Raw genomic sequence first — 20,399 nt, 5'->3', positions numbered from 1 at the left:
ATGACCCCAAGGGCCAATGTAACACCTCCTTAATCTTCAGCAGCTTTTTAGCCAAAGGGTCATAGTCTATAAATGTATATTATCCACCCCGGAAATTACGTAGCTAGGTGTCAGATTAAGAGTTAGGTTTTGTTTTTTTTTTAATTTGCATGCATGTTTTTTTCCAACTCAGCTAGTTAAGACGGTGTAAAAGTTTACTGCGAACACAAAGTGCGTACAAAAATTTCATGCAACCTGTCAGTACCGTTACAATGCAAGAGAAAAATTCTGAAGTCATCTAAAAATTAAATAGAAAAAGTAAAATTTATCCACAAATTTGCTAAGCTATGAGTATACATGTTTCTTTAAAAGTATAATTAACTTTATTTTGGCAATTACTGTCACTGTGTATAGTGTAATACTCATTAACTAAATTAAAACTAATTCAAAACAATTTAAAGAAACCCGTGGGACAATATTAGAGTTAGTATTACTCATAGAAATCCAAATACCAGGGGAGGGATCGTAAAATTATCAATGATTTTATTAACAAATTGGGGTTTTAAAATTTTTAAATTTTCTTATATTAAGCTCAATACTGTCTTCTTTTTATATTGTCATCTTTTGCTTTAAGATTTCAAAGTCTGTTTGGGTAGTAAACGTTATACTAAAAATGTTATTAAAGGCATCTCTCTATGTATGATAAAATGTTTGTTTTTGTAATATACAAGGGGGTCATCTCTTACCAGTTAGGCCATTAAGACCAACTAGCTAATAAATATTAATATGAGTAACTACCGATGATACTTACGCCGCATCTCGTTAATGACGAACATCGGCTTGATGACATCCCCGGGGTTACTGAGGGCCTGGGTGATGTGTGCCTGCATTGTGCACATCATACAGAACCCTTCTGCATGACCTGGAAGACAGCAGAGAATAACCCTCCACATTAGTAAACGGGGGCTCTACAGACACATCCAGGGCTACCAGAAACAAGGGACACGCTCCTGAAACGAAATGACAGTCACAGCTACCACATGTCACACATCACACCATACACTTTTGCTCATTTTTCATCTTCATTTACCTCTCCCTAAACCTAACCGCCAAGTACACGAGTAACTGGCTCTGTTTAACAAGAGGGAGGACTGAGGCTCAGAGTTAAAAGTTCGCCCAGTGTCCATAGTTGTTAAGCGATAGGCACAGAATAATCAAATCAAACTCTGACTTCAAAGCCCGGGTTCCTAGTGACTCTCTCTACTTGACAAATCAGGATTTCTTTTTCTCACACTCCCATGCGTCTCAAACAGTGAAAGACTGTCTCCCACACTGGGGACTGGAAACCTCTCTGTAAATACTGGACTTCGCTGGCCACGTAAGTGGTCTCTGTGGCTGCTGCTGCTGCTTTTATTTTTCTTTACAACTTTTTAAAAATTTTAATTTATTTTTTAGAGAGAAGGGAAGGGAGGGGGCAATAGGAAGAGAAATACTGATCCGTTGCCTCTCGAACACCCCCACCTGGGGACCTGCCCACAACCCAGGCAAGTGCCCCGACCAGGAATCAAACCGGCGACCTTTCAGTTCATGGGCCGGCCACTGAGCCAGGGGTTTACAACTTTTTGAAGTGCGAACCATTCTGAGCTCTTGACTGAGTATGCCAGTGGCATCTAGTGGGCAGAGGCCCCAGCTGCTGCCACAGCCCCCACACAGCGCAGGACAGCCCCACAACAAGGCTTTCTCCCACCCACAGTGCTGACGCTGAGGGACGCCTTCTTACACCAAAGGCTGCCAGGACCTGCCCAACAAAGCTTTAAAAGTCTCGGAAGGACCCAAACTATTCCCAATTAATGTAACTGTGCCCCAAAACAAAGCTAAAAATCATTTATAGGAATAATAATATAATTTTTAAAATCTAGCACCCAACAACATAAATTCCAAACCATACACAGCAAAGAGCAGGAATAACCAATAATGAGGAGAAATAAACAGAAACAGGCCCAGAAATAACATAGGTGATAGAATCGAAAGAAAAAGAAAGATATTATACATGCATTTATGTGTTCAAGGACGTATAAAAAAAAGGCAAGAGCTTGTAAAGAAGAGACATGGAAAAAGGCCCAAATCTATTTTACAATGAAAAGCATAATTTCTGAGAAGAAAAGCATACTAGGTGGGACTTATAACAGATTAGACACAACAGAAGAAAACATCAGTCGATTTGAAAACTGAACAGTACAAGTTATCCATAATGAAACACAAAAAGAAGAAAAAAACTTAAAATAACAACAAAAAGACGAGTGTGTCCGGGAGCCGCGGGGCTACTTCAGGTTGTCCCCGACACGCGTGCAGCTGAAGCCTCTCCAGGAATGGTGACCATAATGACAACCGTGTACGAAGCTGAGCGCAAAGGAGTTTTTAGGTGACGGAACGGTTTCGTGTCCCGACTTGAGGTGGCAGTGACCTGGATCTACACCTGTGTTAAAATTCACAGAACTGTACACCAAAAAAGTTTACTTGACTTGACATGTAAAAAGTTTTTTCAATTACTGAAAGTTATACAAACTTGAAACAGTAAACCACAAATATAAGAACCTCAAGGAACCCCAAACAGAAGAAACATGAAGAAAATCACCCGGAGGACTATTCTGTCCAGTTGCTTAAAACAGTGATAAAGAGAAAAACATTTTAAAGTAGTTAGAAATAAAAACATAAGTATATGGAAACAGAAGTAAAACTGACAAGAGACTTCTCAGAAGTAACACAAGCCAGAGGCAGTGGAGTAACGTCTTTGAAGTATTAAAAGAAAAACGTCAACACAGAGTCCTGTACACCAAGAAAACATCTTCTAGAAACAAAGGCCAGACCTCCACTTCTGGGACGGTGGGGCAGAGCGGCTGCTCCCTGGCCCTGCCACTGAGAGCCACAACCCCTAGACGTGGATGTAAAACAAACATGAGACTGTGAGAACCAGAGAGAAGAGACAAGCAACCGCAGGACCCAAGGGTGAACGGGGTGAGCTCCCTGGGTTCTCTCTGTACCTCCCGTGTTCCAGACTCGATGCTGAAGAGGCCAGAAACCTGCAAATACCAAACAAATGGAAAGAAGAAATCCCCAAAGCAAGTTTGTTGTCTCTAGCCAAAGGACCAGGACAGGGGCAGCCTGGCAAGAGAGAAGACTTTTAGACGGTAATCACTCGACTCTAGGCAGACACCATAGGATACAATGGCCCCCTCCTCCGAGTGTCAGTCAAGGGCAAGTGAGGAGCCTAGATGTCCACTTGCAAGGCTGTAACGAGACGTCGCAACCCACCCACTGAGGCGGTATCAGAGAAGGTGGGTTAGAAGCTAGAACCTTCATTTGCGCTGGGTGATAACCACGCCGCCATCCCACCACGTCAGCGAAGATGGAGTAAGAAGCCTAGACCTCCACCCCCACCCAGAAGTAGAGCCGTCCCTCCAAGGCCCCCGGGGGTAGTGTCAGAATCAGGACCTCCACCATAACCAGGGATAACAAGTCACGGCACTCTCCGTGGGGACCGTGTGGGAGCAGGAGCCCCGACTGCCAGCCCAGGTTGCCCAGGGAGGCTGAATGGGGACCTGGACTTACAGCCTCCATGTAGTGTCATTGGGGGGTCAGAGAGAGACAGCTAAAGCACACATTCGGTGCGATCCGGTGCCTTACAGTGTAGCACAAATGTGTCCAGGTTCCAACCAAAAATCCCTCCTCGTACTAAGAATTTCTCAAACTGAGTTTAAAAGACAATGAATACTCTGGCTGGTGTGGCTCAGTGGATTGAGCACTGGACTGGGAACCAAAGGGTCACCAGTTTGATTCCCTGTCAGGGCACATGCCTGAGTTTCAGGCCAGGTCCCCAGTAGGGGGTGCGCAAGAGGCAACCACACATTGATGTTTCTCTCCCTCTTTTCCTTCCTCCCTTCCCTTCTTTCTAAAAAGAATAAGTAAAATCTTTAAAAATAAATATGTACACTTCACTGTGTATCAATGATACCTCAATAAAGTTGGAAAAATGGAGAGAACAGAGAAAACTACCAATAGCATAAGAGACGAGCGCCTAATTCTGGACACCGGGGGTGTCTGAACTTTGGTCTTGTCCTCTCTCTTGTTGTCCAGGTGCCAGTGCTAGGTTTTCATCCACACACTACTCTCATTAAGCACAAAAGTGATAGGCAAGCTGTCTGTGGGGAATGAATTATGGACTTAGAAAGGCAGAAAATGCAGGTAAATAGAACGTTCATTCTGTAATTTAAAACCCTCTGGCACAACAAACAACTCGAGGCAGTGAGACTCTCAGTGATCTTCCTTTGGTTTCTTTAAATTTTTCTGTAGTTTCCAAATTCTTTTTAAGCATTATTTTGCTCTTTGGGGGGAAAACAGCTTTAAAAGAACCAGTTTAAATTCTCCATTAAGTAATGAACTATTCAAAAAGAAACCAAGGGGCTTTTTTTCACCCTGATAATTAATGAGTAGCCACCTGAACATGCATGTGCAAATCTGAGGCTCAGCGTAGATCAAAGAACAGGGAGATTTCATTTACAAAGGATGAAGGCTGTTGACACTCCACGTATAAGGTCAAAACCTGAAAAAACAGGTATGCTCTAAATTCTGAATTTCACTAGCCAACCACTGAGTTGGCTTTCGCCTAATTATGGACCAAAATACTGTGACATGTTTGGGCTGATCTCCTGCCCTTCAGGTTGAAAACCCAGCTCACAGGCTGACGGGAAAGTCCTGTGTGAACTTCCAGGAGGCTGGGGACAGTCATGAGAGCGCCTCCCCACTAAGGCTTTTTTTCTTCGTTTAAGTGTATTTATTTATTTTTATTTAATCTTATTGTATTTTTTCCCCATTACCATCCCACCAAGGCTTATAAGCCTGTAAAAGCATCGAGCCTTACCACAAGGGGCGCCTGCCCCGAAGAGGCAGGAGGTTTAATCCTGCTTGTCCCAAGCTGTTAGTGGCCAACATTTATGTCACATTTTGTAGCAAGCACAGAAAGCCCAGCAGAGTTTTCAGAACTGCCAAACGCTGATAAAACGCTTTCCATATAACTTCACAGGTCAAATTAGGTGCACAATGCTCCGTGTACACCCCGGACACAAACCCTAAAGGAGTCTTCCCGTCCAGTTTCTGAAGGAGTAAGTCAACTTTTTAGTGACCATAGAATTCTTGGCTTAATTCCTCAATTTCGTTTCAGAGAACAAAAGCGAAGGCAGGTTAGTATACCCCAATACCACACACGTTACGTGACACAGAGCACTTACATGTCTTGGAGTGTTCGTGTGACAGCATGTAATTGGCAAGAGGGGGTGTGTAAGTCAAGCACTGCAAAGCCGCGTTGGCGAAACAGGTGTTGCCCAAGTTCTGGAGCCCGGCGCCAACTCTGTGCGTTTGCTGCCACTTAAGACAAATCTTCTCAGATGGGAAAAGAACTTTTTGTGGAGGAGCAATGCCATCACCTAGGGCTAGAAAAATAAAGAACGAATACTTAAAAACAAAGTTTTACATACTTTTTGAAGCCAAATAAATACCAATACATCGAACCTGAATCTGTTCAAGATTCTAAATCTTATTAACAGCTAACCAAAAATACAGAGGGAAAGGGACACTTTTAAAGACAGAACTCAGAAAACAACAAAAGCAAATAAATAAAAATGGGGGGGGGAAGACACCCAAAAAATCCTCCAAACAAATAAAAGCAAATAACTTTTTTAAAGAAGGAAAAAATAAAGGCAGAGCCCAGAATGTGGGGAACGCCAGCCCTAGCTCAGTGGGGTAGAGCGTCCCGATGTACCCAGGCTGCGGGCTCCATACCCCGCTCCGCGCACACCCCAGAAGCTACCGGCAAACGTATAAATGGGTGGGGCAGCAAACCCATGTTTTTCTCTTCCCCACTTCCCTTTCTAAAAAAATCGATAAATAAAAATTTAAAAAGAAAAATGTGGGAAACCAAATGATTTGGCTTGTTCAATAAATTGCAAGGACAATGGGGCAGGAGTTACAAATTAAAAGAAACTTAAAAAACATCCACAAAATGCAAACTGCAGAACTCGTTTGGGTGTTCATGTCAACAGTTAGCTGTTAAAAAAAACTAAGACAACCAGGGAAATTTTAACATTGACTGTATTTTTAATATAAAAATGTTTTAATTTTTAGAAAGAATTTAGATCTACTAAAACATTTATAGATAAAATATGAAGTCTTGGATTGTCTTTAAATGATGGGGAGAGGGGGAGGAATAAGTGGGTGGAGGTGCAGTTGGCCATGAGTTGATAAATGTCAAAGTTGACTGCTGGGTACATGAGAACTCATTATAATTACTCTTTTTATATCTATAAAATTTTTCACAATAAAAAATTTAAAAAATAGGCCTGGCTGTTGTGGCTCAGGGGATTGAGTGAGGGTCTGTGAACCAAAAGGTCGCTGGTTCGATTCCCAGTCAGGGCACATGCCTGGGTTGTGGGCCAGGTCCTCACCTGGGATGTGCAAGAAGCAGCCAATCGGTGTCTCTCTTGCACATCTATTTTCTCTCTCTCTCTCCCTCCTACCCCCCCCTCTATCTAAAAATAAATAAAATCTTTAAAAAAGAAAAAGAAGCTGCTTTAAATAAAATAAAATGAAATATTTTAAAAATAAATACCACCACCATCAACAGAAAGTGCAGGGTGAGCCGATTCTCTGTACCATTTGCTCTGGACGCCGCCCCATCTCATGCCCTGGGTCCCCACTGTCTACCGCAGTTGGTAGTGATGTCGTCCCCATTCTACCGGTGAGACAACAGGCTATGAACTATTCTGGCTGCTGGGCACCGCGACGCACACTTGTATACATTCTATCTGTAGCCTTAAAAAGATTTTTATCTATTTTTAAGACCTATACACAGGCTGTTAGTGACAATATTCTCATAAAACTCAGGTGAAGCTCAAAAAACAACTTACTTAGGATCGCTCATAATCACCTAGCGAAGACTACTTTTTTAAAAGTCTGCCAGTTCCTTTGCGCTACCAAAGACTGAGATGCCCAACAGATGGGCCTCTATTTTAACAGAGCTATTAATGAGTGTTTAAGTACTCAAAGGTAAGCTTTGGCTCGGTGGGGAATGCAGGGCAAAATTAGGAAAAGAGAAATGAGTCTCGGAGAGTAGAACGAAGGCCCACAAAAGGGCACGGTGAGAGAGGGCGGCCCCCGCAGCTGGAACCGGTGACATGACGTCCTGTAGGAGTCTTGCTGGTGAAGGTCTTCCGGCCGCCACGCGTAACAATCAATTAAATTGTTTTTCAATATGAACTCTCCCTCTCCTGCCCAAAATACCTTCATCAAATCTCGCCACTCACCCCCCGTACCATAGCAGCGCACTTACTGAGAGGACTCAAAATGACAAGGGCCGCGTTATTCTAAGCCAAACCACGTTCTAAGTAGGAACGAATCTATTTTCTTTGCATTTCAAATCTTCCAAATCCAAAGTCTCAGAAAAGTGCCAACTAAAGAGTCAATGTCTTATCTACCTGGGTGAGTTCTAACCAATGTCGCATCGACAGTATCTGCTCTCTTTCAAAGAGCTTTATTCCTACGGATGAGTTTAACTCGGAAAAACACAACAACAGTATTTTTGAAAACATCTTTACATTTTTCAAAGACAGACATCTACTTAGGAAACTACAGTTAATTGACAAATTAACAAAATGCTTGCCCATCTCAATTCAATTCTCACCAAGATAAAGCTTATTCTTCAACAAATCAGAAATAAAAGAACTATGAATACAGTAACTACAAATAATCTACCTTGTTATAACACACGTTAATCACGAGCAAGCGGCAGAGGAAAACGAAGCCCGTCACAACATAACTCGCAGCTCTGCCGGCCACCCGGGCGCACTGTGTCCTGCAAATAAGCCGCCCTCTGCAACTACCAACCCACCGACAGCATCTACACAGGGGTTTCTTGGAGTGGTTCTGTCTTTGAAAAAGTACCTTGATCCTTTTGTGGTGATGGTTTTGATTTATCAGGAACAGATGAACTTGAATAAACTACAGCACCAGGTACTGGTCCTAAAGAAAGTGTGTGATTTGAAACATCACTTAAGGAAGACACAGCACCCCAGCTGGCAGACCCTGCATCCATGTCTCCAGGTGAGACCGCCTCAGAACTGCCAGGCTGATTCTGATAGGGTGACGGGTCTGAAGATTCAGAAGCTTTGTCAACTATGGTCATTGTTCGACTCTGCAAGAGACAAAAAATATACATTGGTTTCATAAGATTAGAAAGGCAAGCTACTTATTCTACCATTAGACCTCAGAAAGTCATTTCAGCCATTTTTAATTATTTTCAAACAAATCATCCAAATATAAAAGCAACTGTATTTTTTCACTTTGTAGTCACTTCCTTGGGACATTTAGTATTGTGTTAGTCTGGACATATCAACAATTTTTCATTATAAAAACACCAGTGGAAAATTAATTATATCTTGTCATTCTATTCCATGCATCTTAAATTTCTGATACTTCAATTTATAATCAGGTACCTCAATGTCCAATTGTATACATTTACCAAATACCCATATGTTTTTCCCTCTATTGGCTAAAACCAGAATGTGAAATGCACTAATGCATGTGACTCCATTTTCAATCCATATATAATTCCTCAGGGAAAAGCCTCAACTACACAGAGAGAAAATCTAGCTTTAATTTTGAGCGCAAAGTCAAAAAGACATTGTTTGAAAATACTTTGCACTTTTAAATGTATGGGAAGTCTCACCTTTGAAGCACATTTTTTCTGTAGAAACTTGTTTACTTGGTATATATGACATTTTAAGGGAATCGCATAAGACACTGTTGACATCAAACTCGAACACAAATACATGTTATAAAAGTACTTACTTACAATTTTCTGAGTCCTGTCTTAAAATCTTAGGGCTACCACTAATCAAATATCTTCTATACGCTGGGCATTGTGTTAATCGCTGAACACACATTAACTTATTTAATTCTCATGATGGACCGATGAGAGATCGCACAGAATCCACGGGGACTGTAAAATGCACCAATTAGTCCTGGCTGGTGTGGCTCAGTAGACTGAGCGCCAGCCTGTGAACCAAAAGGGTGCGAGTCGGGGCCCCAGTGGGCGGTGAGCGAGAGGCAGCCACACATTGATGTTTCCCTCTTTCTTTCTCCCTCCCTTTCCTCTGTCCAAAAATAAATAAAATCTTTTAAAAAATAAAATAATGCACCAATTATAACCCAAACTAGTCAGCACCTGGGACCAGGCATCAGGTCTAATGTTCCCCAGCTGGGGTTCCTTCTGGTTAGACCAACCTGGTCAATAGACTACTTTTAAGAACGTTTCTGAGCCCTGGCTGGTGTGGCTCCGTAGACTGAGTGCTGGCCTATAAACTAAAGGGTCGCTGGTTCAATTCTCAGTCAGGGTACATGCCTGGGTTGTGGGCCAGGTCCCCAGTGGGAGGCATGTGAGAGGTAACCACACACTGATGTTCCTCTCCTTCCCTTCCCCTCTCTAATAAAAAAAAAAAAAAAAAAAAAAAAACCTTTTCAGAAAAATGTTTCTGAAATTGCCCCATGGCAACCAAGTCTGGTATGCTGCTTTGTAGATAACCTTCCAGGTGTGCTCTGACCAACCGCATCACAACATCCTCCTAACACCTAGCCTTGGCTCTGACCTAGGAACCTCTGCAAACACCCCCTGTGGTCCACTCCCACCTACTCCCTCTGGGCTCTGCACATGCTGTTCCTTTTTACCTAACTCTCCTCCACCCCTTCCACCTCCAGCCAGTGAACACTTCTGAAACTCAGTTTACAATTCATTTCCTCTGGGACACTTCCCTTGACAAACTCCTCCCCTGCTCCAGGTTCCTCAGCACCCTGTGCTGATTTATACAGCCGCGCTTCACACCTACTAATGCACAACAGGTTCCGGGCTGCTCTCCATCATGCTCCTATGTGCCCCTGACCTCGCATGCAGAAAGCTTCCTATACACGTGTTGGACAAATGAATGAATTCTGGAGCTAGGAAGTAACCACTGTTTGCTTTAGCACCAGTTTGTGCTGAGTGGTTTATATACCCTTTAAGGCTTTAAAAATTCTGACGTAGAAATAACCTTTAAAACCGATTTTAAAAGTATTCAATACAGTAAGAGGATTGTAGACATACATGCAGATGCCGCCTCGACAAATGTGACAATGCGCTGTCTGCTCACAATCAGGTTTTATTTTAAGCCTCAAAATTTTGTGGTAAGTTTAAATTAAGGCATGATTACCTCCCCCCAAAATAGTATAACTTTAAGAAAACTTTTGGAATCTTACGTAAAAACAAGCATAAAAGTTATTTACATCTTAATAAAGTAAAAACTGAACTGAAATTTTTAAGTCAATCTAAGATACTGGACTGTCATTCAGGAAGAAAACTTGAGCCATATTATCCAAATAAAATTTATGCTTTTCTCATCAAAGAGTCCAAAGAAATTATGAAGCACTGTGGAGACAAAAGTAAGAAAACAAAAGAGGGGGAAGAAGAGAAGGAGGAGGAAAAGGTGGATGAAAACCAAAACAGCAATAAGGAAAAGTTAATCTAGCCTTATTTTATTTACAATGAAGTTAAATAGCAAAAAAAAAAAACACAACCCTTGATTTTCCCCGGATACACATCCCTTCAGGACAATCATTAACAAATGACCAAATAAAACCATTTTACTGGCTCAACTACTTGTTTTGAGGGGAGGGAGGGGTTCCTATGTGAAAAAAAAACTAAGGAATGCATACAACTCAGTCATCAATAACTATACAGCGTTTTGATTCTGGGAAGACAAACCAAAACCATCCGTTCATCTTCATCTGTACATTCAGCCAATGAATTCTTACCCTAAAACCATGAGGCATGAACCGAAATTCCACCTGCTACAGAGATAAAACCCTTCTAGGAGCCAAGCAATGTTGTGCAGAGTGAGGCTGCACACCCTTAGCGGTTCTTGACTCCCAGCAAAGCGTTGCAACATCACTGTTCTAAATCTTGGGACTTTCAGGCAGCTACTTCAGTGAAAAGTTAACATTTCTCTCAACATGTCCTGGTGATACACAAAAAGTTACAAAAGCGTGTTTGGAAAAAACCAAGTACTACATGAATCAGGCTGAACTTGTGTGGAGGAAGGAGACCAACTGACTTCACCAATGTTTCCTCTGCTTTTATTCAAAAGTCTTAAAACTCTCAGCCTCTCACGTGGTACTTCCCCCTTAGTACTTCTACCAAATGACAGAATGCATTTTTCTTTTTTCTTTTTCATAAGTATGTGCTGTTTAAACATTGGGGCACTCCACATACATTGAGGTAGTACCAATACGTGTAAAAAGAAACTGTTACACTCTGCCACTTCCTAAACAATGTAATACACCTTCTTGGACAAGCTTTAGGAAAACACAACCTTGATTTTAGTTATTTTTAAGACAACAAAACAACTAAGCCTTAAACCTTTACAGAACAGTGTAGACTTGATTCAATGACATAGAAAAGAAAGTGAAACTGACCTTAAATAAAACAAATACGTGAATCTGATTAGTCCTATCCCCTAATGCACTTTGAATGAAGAATACAGTCAAAAGAGTAGAACCGTTTCAAATTTTCAAGTCTTAAAAATATTGAGTCGCCACAAAAATGTATGTGAACCTATCTATAACACTGCTGTTATCTAGAAAAAGAGGCGTTAGTTTTTCAACCAGTTTCGCTGTTATTTCAGTGTATTCACTTTAAAATAACCGACGTGTTTTCCCACACACAAGGGAGCCCCGAGGCCTTCCTGAATATAAAAGAGCTATTCAACAAAAGTAATCTCGACTGCATTCATTATAACGAGGTTAAAGTCCTACATTGTAAAACTTCGTTCCCGTCCAACCTTCATCTCAAACATCTGAAACTGATCTCCTCCTCCCCGACCCCCTCCAGGTAAGCGGGCTCTTCCTGTCCCGAAGATAAAGAACACGACCCGGGGACACACGCTTTGGGGGACGCGCTGCGGGCCGCCGGCCCCTCCTCTCTCGATGTGCCCGCTCCGCACGGCGGCCGGCGTGAGGGACTCGGGCGCCCGGCGGAGGAGCCAGGTGGACGGCCCCGCGAGGGCGGACCGGTGCGGCCGGCGGCCCGCCGAGGGGCGCCCGGGTGGGAAAGTTTCTCTCTTTTCGGGTGGAATGGGGGCGGGGAAGCGAGTCCCGGGCTCCGAGGGGCGCTCGGGGGCGGGAGGCAGCAGCCACGCGGGGGGCGGTGGGCGGCCAGGGCACGCCGGGCTCCGCAGCCGGCACACGCCCACCCCGGGCTGCCCTGTGCGGGCCAGGCCGCCCCGGAGACGCCCGCCGGGCCCGGCCCCCGGGCCGAGGGGGCGGACTGGGGCCGGGTGGGGGTGGGAGGGCAGTGTCCATGGCAACCAGGGGGTCCGGCCTCCCGGCGCAGCCCGGCTCTCCGGGCACCCCACAGCCGCGGCCGCCGCCCCCTCCTCAGCGGCCTGGCTCAGCCGGCGGGGGCGACGCTGCCACCGGTGCGGCGGGGTCCCGGGCGGCCCGCAGCGGCGGAGGACACGGCGGGCGAGGGGCCGCGCCAGCCCCCGGCGGGCCGCGCCGGCAGAGGAGCGGCCAGGCCAGCTATGGCCGAGGCGAGCGGAGCGCTCTGCGGGCCCCACGCCGGCCAGCAGCGGGCGGAAAGGAGGCGGGAGCTTACCTGACCCGGCTCGGCGCTCGCTCCATCCCCCTCGGCCGCCGCCGCCGCCGCCGCCGCACACAGCCCAGCCGCCCGGCGGGGGACAATGACGTGCCTCCATCCGGGCACCGCCGCCGCCGCCTCCGGGTCAGCGCCGCGGCCGCAGCGCCCCGCCGGGCCGCCAGGGGGCGCGCCGATGCTGGGTCCGCACGCGCCGCCGCCCAGGGGCCGTCGCACAAGAGGCGCGGCGCGCAGTTAACGGGCCGGGCGAGCGCGGGAGGGGCCGTCGCCAAAGCGCCGCGGGCGTAGGCTGGGGCGCGCGCGTCACTGGAGCGCCGGGCCGCGGCGGGAGGAGCGCGCTGATTGGCTGGCCGAGGCCGGGGGAGGTTCTCCCCGGAGCGTCCGGCGGCGGCAGTGGGGCCCTGGGGTGGACGGGTGATAACCCTTGTGTGTGCTCCGGAGTCTGGCCCGCGCGGGTGCACGCTGCGCGCGGGCCGCCTGGACCCCTAAAACGGACACGAATCCGGGAAAAACCTCCCTCGTGCGCTTCTCCGCTACGACTGCGGCGCTTGTCCCTCGCCCACGCCGGCCCCAGCGGCGTGCCCGCTGGCCGTCAGACTCCACAAACTGTTACAGGAAGCGGAGGATATTACACCTGAGTCCAGAAAAGGGCCGAGCTATTGCTGTCCTCTCGGATCCGAGCATTCCCACAGTCTTTGGGGGCACCTAGACCAGCGCTGTTCCCCGAGTGCCAGATGCACACTTCCTACTACTTATTGGATATCTCCACCGCGAGGTCCAACAGAGAACGAAGTGATTCATCCTTGCATCTCACCCCTCAAGACCCTGCTCCTCTCTTTTGGGTCCCCTGCTTTGATTAACGACGTGGCCCTCTCCTATGTGGACTTGAGTCCCTCTCTCCCGCCCCAGGCGAGTAACCGCTAACACCAAACCACACCCGCCCCGCCTGCTCAAGGCTGTGATCCTGACCCTGCTCCCCGAGGCGACTTTCTCCTCGCCACGCCCATTCGCACAATCTGCTTCCCGGCGCACTTTCCTTCAGCCTTCATAACACAGGATGAAGGTGTCAGAAACAGGTCACAAGTAGCTCCGCTCCTCAGAGCCTGTAGCCCCTTGCTTAGCCCACAGAAAAGTCTGATTCCTTCGCCTGACAGTGAATGTTCCACTTCCCTTTCCTTTTTTATGTGTTCCAGCCATGATGAACTTTACCCAACAAACACCCCATTCCTACATCTGCTTATGGAAATCCTACCCCGGGCCTCTTCCCTAAAGTCGTAAGATCAGAATCTTACGACTCCCCCTACAGATTGCATATATCTTATGGTACATTTATTTAAAACTATTAAGGAAATAAATTACTGCAGTGTTACAATATTAGTTGTCTGTTTGGAGTGGAACACAAAAGTACTTAAAGGAAACAAAAAAACAAAGGGAAAATGGTGAGTTTCAAAACTCTAAACTTCAGAGCCCACTTTCGGAATTAAGAGCACAACCTATTTTCTGATGAAGAACACTTATGGAATTTCACCCTCGCAGCCCTTTCAACACTATGAGGAGTTTGGAGGAACAGGCCAGCCACGGGAATGGACTCAAGTCGTGTGCTTGCCTTTTCCAAATGACTTTCAGATGATTAAATACAGAAAGGGAAGGCATTAAAGAGCCCAATTCTTAATCACCTGGGCTTTGTGATATTTCAAAATGCTTCTTTTTTAATACTTCACATTAGAAGCTTGGCTTCTAATTTCATTTTCCATTTCTCATTCTATTGAAAAACTGCCCCTGCAGCCGCCCTTTTCACACAGTACCTGAACACCTCAGGTTGGAAAAGGGATTCAAAAACAAAAACAAAACCATCCCTTGGCATTCCCTACCCAGAACAGGCTTTTGAAGGAGGGGATTGCACACCCCTCCCCCTTCCTCAGTGCCTTGAAAGCAAACACAGTGGCCCTTGTCCTCCAAGGAGGTTCAGTGCCACTTAACTATAGCAAACTGAGCATCAATGGAGACATTGCAAAGGATGTTAGGAAGCCCCTGCCTTCAAACAGTTGGGCCCTTGGCCGAGATGATAAGCGAACTTGCCCCAGAAGCTCCTTTTCCTCCAGACAAGAGCTTCATCCACAGTGAGTCCTGTTTGGAGAAGATTTTACTTTGCCTCTAACAAGCTGTGTGACCTAAAGGCAACCAGTTGTCTTTACCAAAATTGACTTTTCACTAGGGGCAAATTCCCACTCCGGGTCATCACGTGAGCAAAGACCAGAAGGAGCCACAGAGGGATACATAAGATTTCCTGAGGTGGATGGGGACCTAAAGCACCCCCAGGGCGCCCTTTTTGCTGAGGGAGTATGAACATGTAGGGTCAAGTCATGCTTTGGGTCCCTCAGAGTGTCCATTGGGCCCATACTAGTCATTTCCCTGGTCCCCAAATGTAATATCCAAATGGTCTTACTTAGCAGGTGGCAGAACCTCACATTGGTTCCTTGACTTGTAGCCCATGAGCTATTGTAGTAGAGAAAGCCACGTGGAAGCCCCAAGACTAGCATCTCTGGCCAAAAGAGTAACCCTTGGGGGGAATGCCCCAGAACAGTGCCACGCTCAGAGATGTAGAAGGAGCAGGGCTGTGGTCTCTACCATGTGTCCATTTAATTCCCCAGTCCGACCACTGCAGAAAGTGTGTGGATCCCGGCAACGGGATGCAAACGTAACGAACAAGGACTGATCTCGCACCAGCTTAATCCCACCACGGCCCCCTCCACCGCTTGCAGTTCTTCTACAAAGAATGGGATAGTGCTTAGAATATTGTAGTCAGTCTTTGTTCTGAGCTACTCTGGGCAAACATAAACCAAGCCCCTGACCACATTTTGCCACACACACAGAGAAGAGGAAAGGCGGGGAAAAAGGAGTACCTACCTTTGACAACGAGTGCACAGCTGACACCATCAACAGACCTGGTCCTGCGGCTGCGGCTGAGACACAGGCCTTACAGCACGCTGTTTGGAGACAGACAGACCAGGTATAAATTCCAGCTCCAGCTTTTATTTGTTCTTTGGACTCTCATGAAATGAAAGGCTTGTTTAATTTATAAAAGCCAACTCTATCCTAATGGATAATGGACACCCCTTCCCACCCACCCAACATAAACATGAAGCTGGGAAGTTTTCATGGAAGGACATAGTTGATTTTCTGAGCACCAGTGTCCCTTGTGAAGGAACTCTGAGACCATGGCCCACCATATCTTAGATCTAGTTTATTTTTAAGTGACAGATGCCAAGTCACTGCTTCATGTATTGCCAAAACAGTAATTTAGAACCCCGAAAGAGCCGTGCATTGGAGATTGGCACCTGGCTTTTACAGACCAGTTTGTCTGGAATACAGAGATATCCCCCATTGTGACGATGTTCCAAACGAGGAAGGTAAAGCTTAGGGGGCAGGGTTTGGGTTTGACGCTGAAGTACGTGCCATTCGGGCAGGAAGAGATTTTACGAAGGTGGTGGTGACTCTTGAAATGGGTTCTTGAGGATTAAATGGAATTTTTTCCAGGTAGATAAGGGATAGGAAAAGGATGCCAGGGCTTTAGGAGCAAATGACATTCAGAAGCAAGTAAAGTCCATCCCATTCTTAGAAGTCTGTTGCCCTTAGAAATGTGCAAAGGTGAAGACTGATAATACAGTTGATAACATGGAGAAGGTTGGCACTGGAGTTTGATTCAGCAGGCTTGGGCTTTCCAGGGAGCGACTCCGAGGGGAATAGATCTAGCTGGCTGGGTGAGCCTCTACAGGAAAGTGTCACTTCCAAATTTAAACAGCAGAAATCCATACTTGTCCAGTTCACGAACAGTAATGGATGCTATCCTAAATAATAATTAAACATGACCCTGGAGATTCGCCCCACCACCAGTATCAAAACAAGATATTTCTTAAAAAAAATACATTATTTGTTTACTTTTAGAAAGGGGAAGGGAGGGAGAAAGAGGGAGAGAAGCATCAATGTGTGGTTGCCTCTCACACACCCGCTGCTGGGGACCTGGCCTGCAACCCAGGCACGTGCCCTGACTGGGAATCGAACCAGTAACCCTTTGGTTCACACGCCGGTGCTCAATCCACTGAGCCACACCAGCCAGGGCCAAAACAAGATGTTTCTATCAGAATGGAAACAAACTTGTTTTCATTTGTGTATTATACATCTATTTGAAAAAAGAAAATACATGAGACCCATTTAAGAGTTTTCAGGAAAGTGACTGATTAAAGGATAAATATTTTAAAGAGTCAATTGGATGTGAATTTACCTAATGCCAGTGAACTATGCACTTGAAGAAGGTTAAAATGATAAATCTCATATATATTTTACTACAATAAAAATGTCAACTGAGCCCTGGCTGGTGTGGCTCAGTGGATTGATGCTGGCCTAGGAACTGAAAGGTCGCCAATTCATGAAGCCCAGTCAGGGCACCTGCCTGGGTTGCAGGCCAGGTCCCCAGTTGGGGGCCTGCGAGAGGCAACCGATCGATGTTTCTCTCACACATTGATGTTTCTCTCCCTCCCTTCCCCTCTCTCTTTAAGAATAAATAAATAAAATCTTTTTTAAAAATGCCCATTGAAATCTACATACCAACAATATCTATTTAGAAAAAAATACATAATCTTAACTGCAAGAACTAAAAAATATATACTAAGGAATAATAAAGAAATGTGGAAAATGTGCAGCAGGAAGGACTTTCTCAATGAAGAGTTACACAGCAGCTAAGAAGGATGGGCAGGTTCGGAGAGGGCTTCCCTGTGGGAGGCGCCTTGACACTGACCCCTGCCGATGGGGTGGCAAGGACCAAGGCCAAGCACAGACTGGGACAACTCAGACAGGAGAGACTCAGAGAGAGAGAGGGGCAGAGAGAGAGAGGGGCAGAGAAAAATCAAGAGAGGGAAGGAGAACGGAATATCTAATCCAACTTGATGAGTATGTGAAGGAAACAATTCACAACTTTACCAGAAAAAAATGTCACAACAAAGCCGCTGAACAAAGTAAAAGACGTCAAGGAACAGGCTACCGCTAGGCTCAGAGTGTCTCTGATCGGAAAGGTGACGATCCAGGGCTGATGGGTGGCTGGAGTCTCGAGTGAGTTTACAAGTGATGATATTTGGCATTGTTAGCAGTTAAATGGAAGGCATTATATGCCAGACGTTACTTCTAAACATTTACTCATGTTAAATTGTTTAATTCTTGCAACTACCACATGAGGTAGGTTCTACAAGTGTTTCCATTTTATAAATGATTAACCGAGGCAAAGAGGGGTTAACTTGTTCAAGATCACACAAGCTAATAAGTGATAGATTTCATGTTCATTTTGTTTTAAAGGACAACTTTTTTCTTCCTTTTTTCTTTTAAAAGAGGGGGAGGGAGGGAGGAAGAGAGGGAGAGAAACGTTGATGCGAGAGACAAACATTGATTGTTTGCCTCTCCTGTGCTCCCCGACTGGGGACTGAACCTGCAAGCCAGGCACGTGCCCTGACTGGGAATTGAACCGGCAACTTTTTTGCTTTGCAGGACGACACCCACCGAGTTAGACACACTGGTCAGGGCCAGAATCTATATTCTTAATGCTCTATGCCAGTACTGTCCAGTAGAACTTTCTACAGTGATGTCTAACGTAGTAGATGCTAGTTACATATAGCAATTGAGCACTTGAAATATGGCTAGATATACCAGACTAAGTAGTTCCTTGCAGGCTGGCTCTGTGTTGGGGCATTCCTTCAGCACTTAGCGGGGCTGTTCACAACTCTGCCTTAGCCTTCACTTCCTGCTTATGCAGAATCTAAAGGCCAGCAGGGGTGAAAGCTGGTGAACGGCTTCTGGTCTTACCAAGTCTTTTCTGACCATGCATCCTTCCCTGTCTATGCCCTTGGCTTCCTAGATTCCTCAGCATATGTGGGAATTTTTCAAAGTCCCTTTTCTTAAAGTTTCTCACTCCCCAGTGTCAATTGTTTATCTCCACTGTTACTTCTTGTACCCTGTAGTGACTTGTTCATTTGGCTTTCAGGGTTTTCCAGGAGCATCTCCATGTAGCTGTAGCCATTTTCCACCCTGAGAGAGCTCTGGGTGAGGACAAAGGCAGGCCTCTTGTGTCAGCCCTTCGGGGAACCGCTAGGCAAGTCACAACAGACCAGGAGAATTCTTTCAGATCAAGGTCTGCTCTCCTCCTGGACTGCATGCCCATGCTGGGAATGCCAGACCGCTGCTGTGCTGGGGCCGGATGGGAGAAGTTTAAATGCCAGGACCTTCTCCCAGCCTGGTTCAGTGACCTTTCTCATGGCTAAATATTTGCTTAGTTTCGGAAACCTTAGACCACCTTCCAAAGTTTTGAGTAAGTTGATTCTGACAGTTTTCACTGGGATTTCCAGTGTTTCTGCACAGAGATCATCCCTGGAGGTCCCTACTCTACCATTTTGGCTTGGGGTGATATATAAATGGTGCTTATATATTACGCGGAAAATAGGAGAATCAGGGTCATTGGGGGTTTTCAGAGAGCTCAAAGAGCACTCCTCACTAGTCTCTTGGTTATTCCAATACATCATTTTCACCACTTTCTTGGAAAAATGGTGAAAATTATGTATCAAAGTGACTTTGTATTGTCTTGTCATTCATGAAGATGTTGAACTTGAGAGTGATAATTTCAGTTGAGTCGGGAACTACAGCCTTCCCATAAACATGAAGGAATGACACAGAAGTCGGAAACTAAAAGCCAAGAAAAGGGCAGCAACGTATCATGGCAAAAGGTTTCAAATGAGGAATGAGAAATAGTTGTGAAAACATGTTAACTAAAAAGTAAAGATTTAGCTGGCTGACTAATCATTCAAAGAAAGATATAATATCTTAAATTTAAAATGATTTCTATTCAGGAACAAAACCATAATGTGTATTATTACCGTAATAATTAAACATGAATCTTGTTTTTTGGACCAATGTAAATAAACAATAATAAAAATAAGGTGAGAGAGAATCAATATAATCTATAGAAACCCAATTAGAATATAAAAGGTAGCATGATTTAAAAAGCTATGTATGTAAAATCAACTGATCTCCATGCATTAACAATAACTTAGAATATATTATAATCAGTGACTGATATAATAAACAAATAGTAAACAAAATAGTAAATAATAACTAGCAAACTGCAATAACTTGTAGAGCTTAAATGAAGAACTTGATCAAACATAACCGAGGGAGACTTGCTGAAGGAGGAGCTATAGCTCGATACTGAATAGGCGTCATGTGTCCCCAAATTAGATTGCAATTGTGATGAAATTGATTCCAAAGGGACTCTTTCTAGAATGTAATAAATTGCTTATAGAGTAAATATATAATGCCTTTTAATTAAGTTACAAGAGTAATGTAATGAATCCCAAGAGAATTCCTTCTGGAAATTAGCAAACATGTTGTAAATGCTCTCTAGGCAATAAACACATCAAGTTATGAGCGCAGCTATGCACACTGGCCATCTTCCCCACAAACAGTTCACTCACTTGTGCATCAATTTTCCGTCAGTGTCCTCTGAGCATAAGAGTGTGCGTGATGCAGGAAAAAAAAATGATGGGTAAGAGACATATCAACAGTGCTTATACTAATGGGATTTCCACTATGTTCCTACAGGGAGAGGATATGGAGGGAGGAAAAGGAATTGGCTTCAAAAAATAACGTC

The 20,399-nt window shown here is 45.0% G+C and overlaps 1 protein-coding gene across 2 annotated transcripts in view; it reads right to left on the bottom strand.

The window, feature by feature from the left end:
* USP42 (ubiquitin specific peptidase 42) overlaps positions 1-12,811 on the bottom strand; it is a 33,869-nt gene extending 21,058 nt beyond the window's left edge. For both annotated transcript variants that reach the window (XR_008427205.1, XM_053927317.1), the window contains exons 1-4: positions 12,713-12,811; positions 7,972-8,221; positions 5,265-5,465; positions 791-901 (exon numbers count right to left, since the gene is read on the bottom strand). Coding sequence is in view for 1 of the 2 variants with exons in the window: in XM_053927317.1 (XP_053783292.1) it covers positions 791-901; positions 5,265-5,465; positions 7,972-8,212 (553 nt within the window). In the remaining variant the exon portion in view is untranslated. The remainder of the gene's footprint in view (positions 1-790; positions 902-5,264; positions 5,466-7,971; positions 8,222-12,712) is intronic.
* Between the last annotated feature and the right edge of the window lie 7,588 nt (positions 12,812-20,399).

Source organism: Desmodus rotundus, chromosome 6, assembly GCF_022682495.2.
Source record: "Desmodus rotundus isolate HL8 chromosome 6, HLdesRot8A.1, whole genome shotgun sequence".
Taxonomy (NCBI): Eukaryota; Metazoa; Chordata; class Mammalia; order Chiroptera; family Phyllostomidae; genus Desmodus; species Desmodus rotundus.
This window is presented reverse-complemented; position numbering and strand designations above follow the sequence as displayed.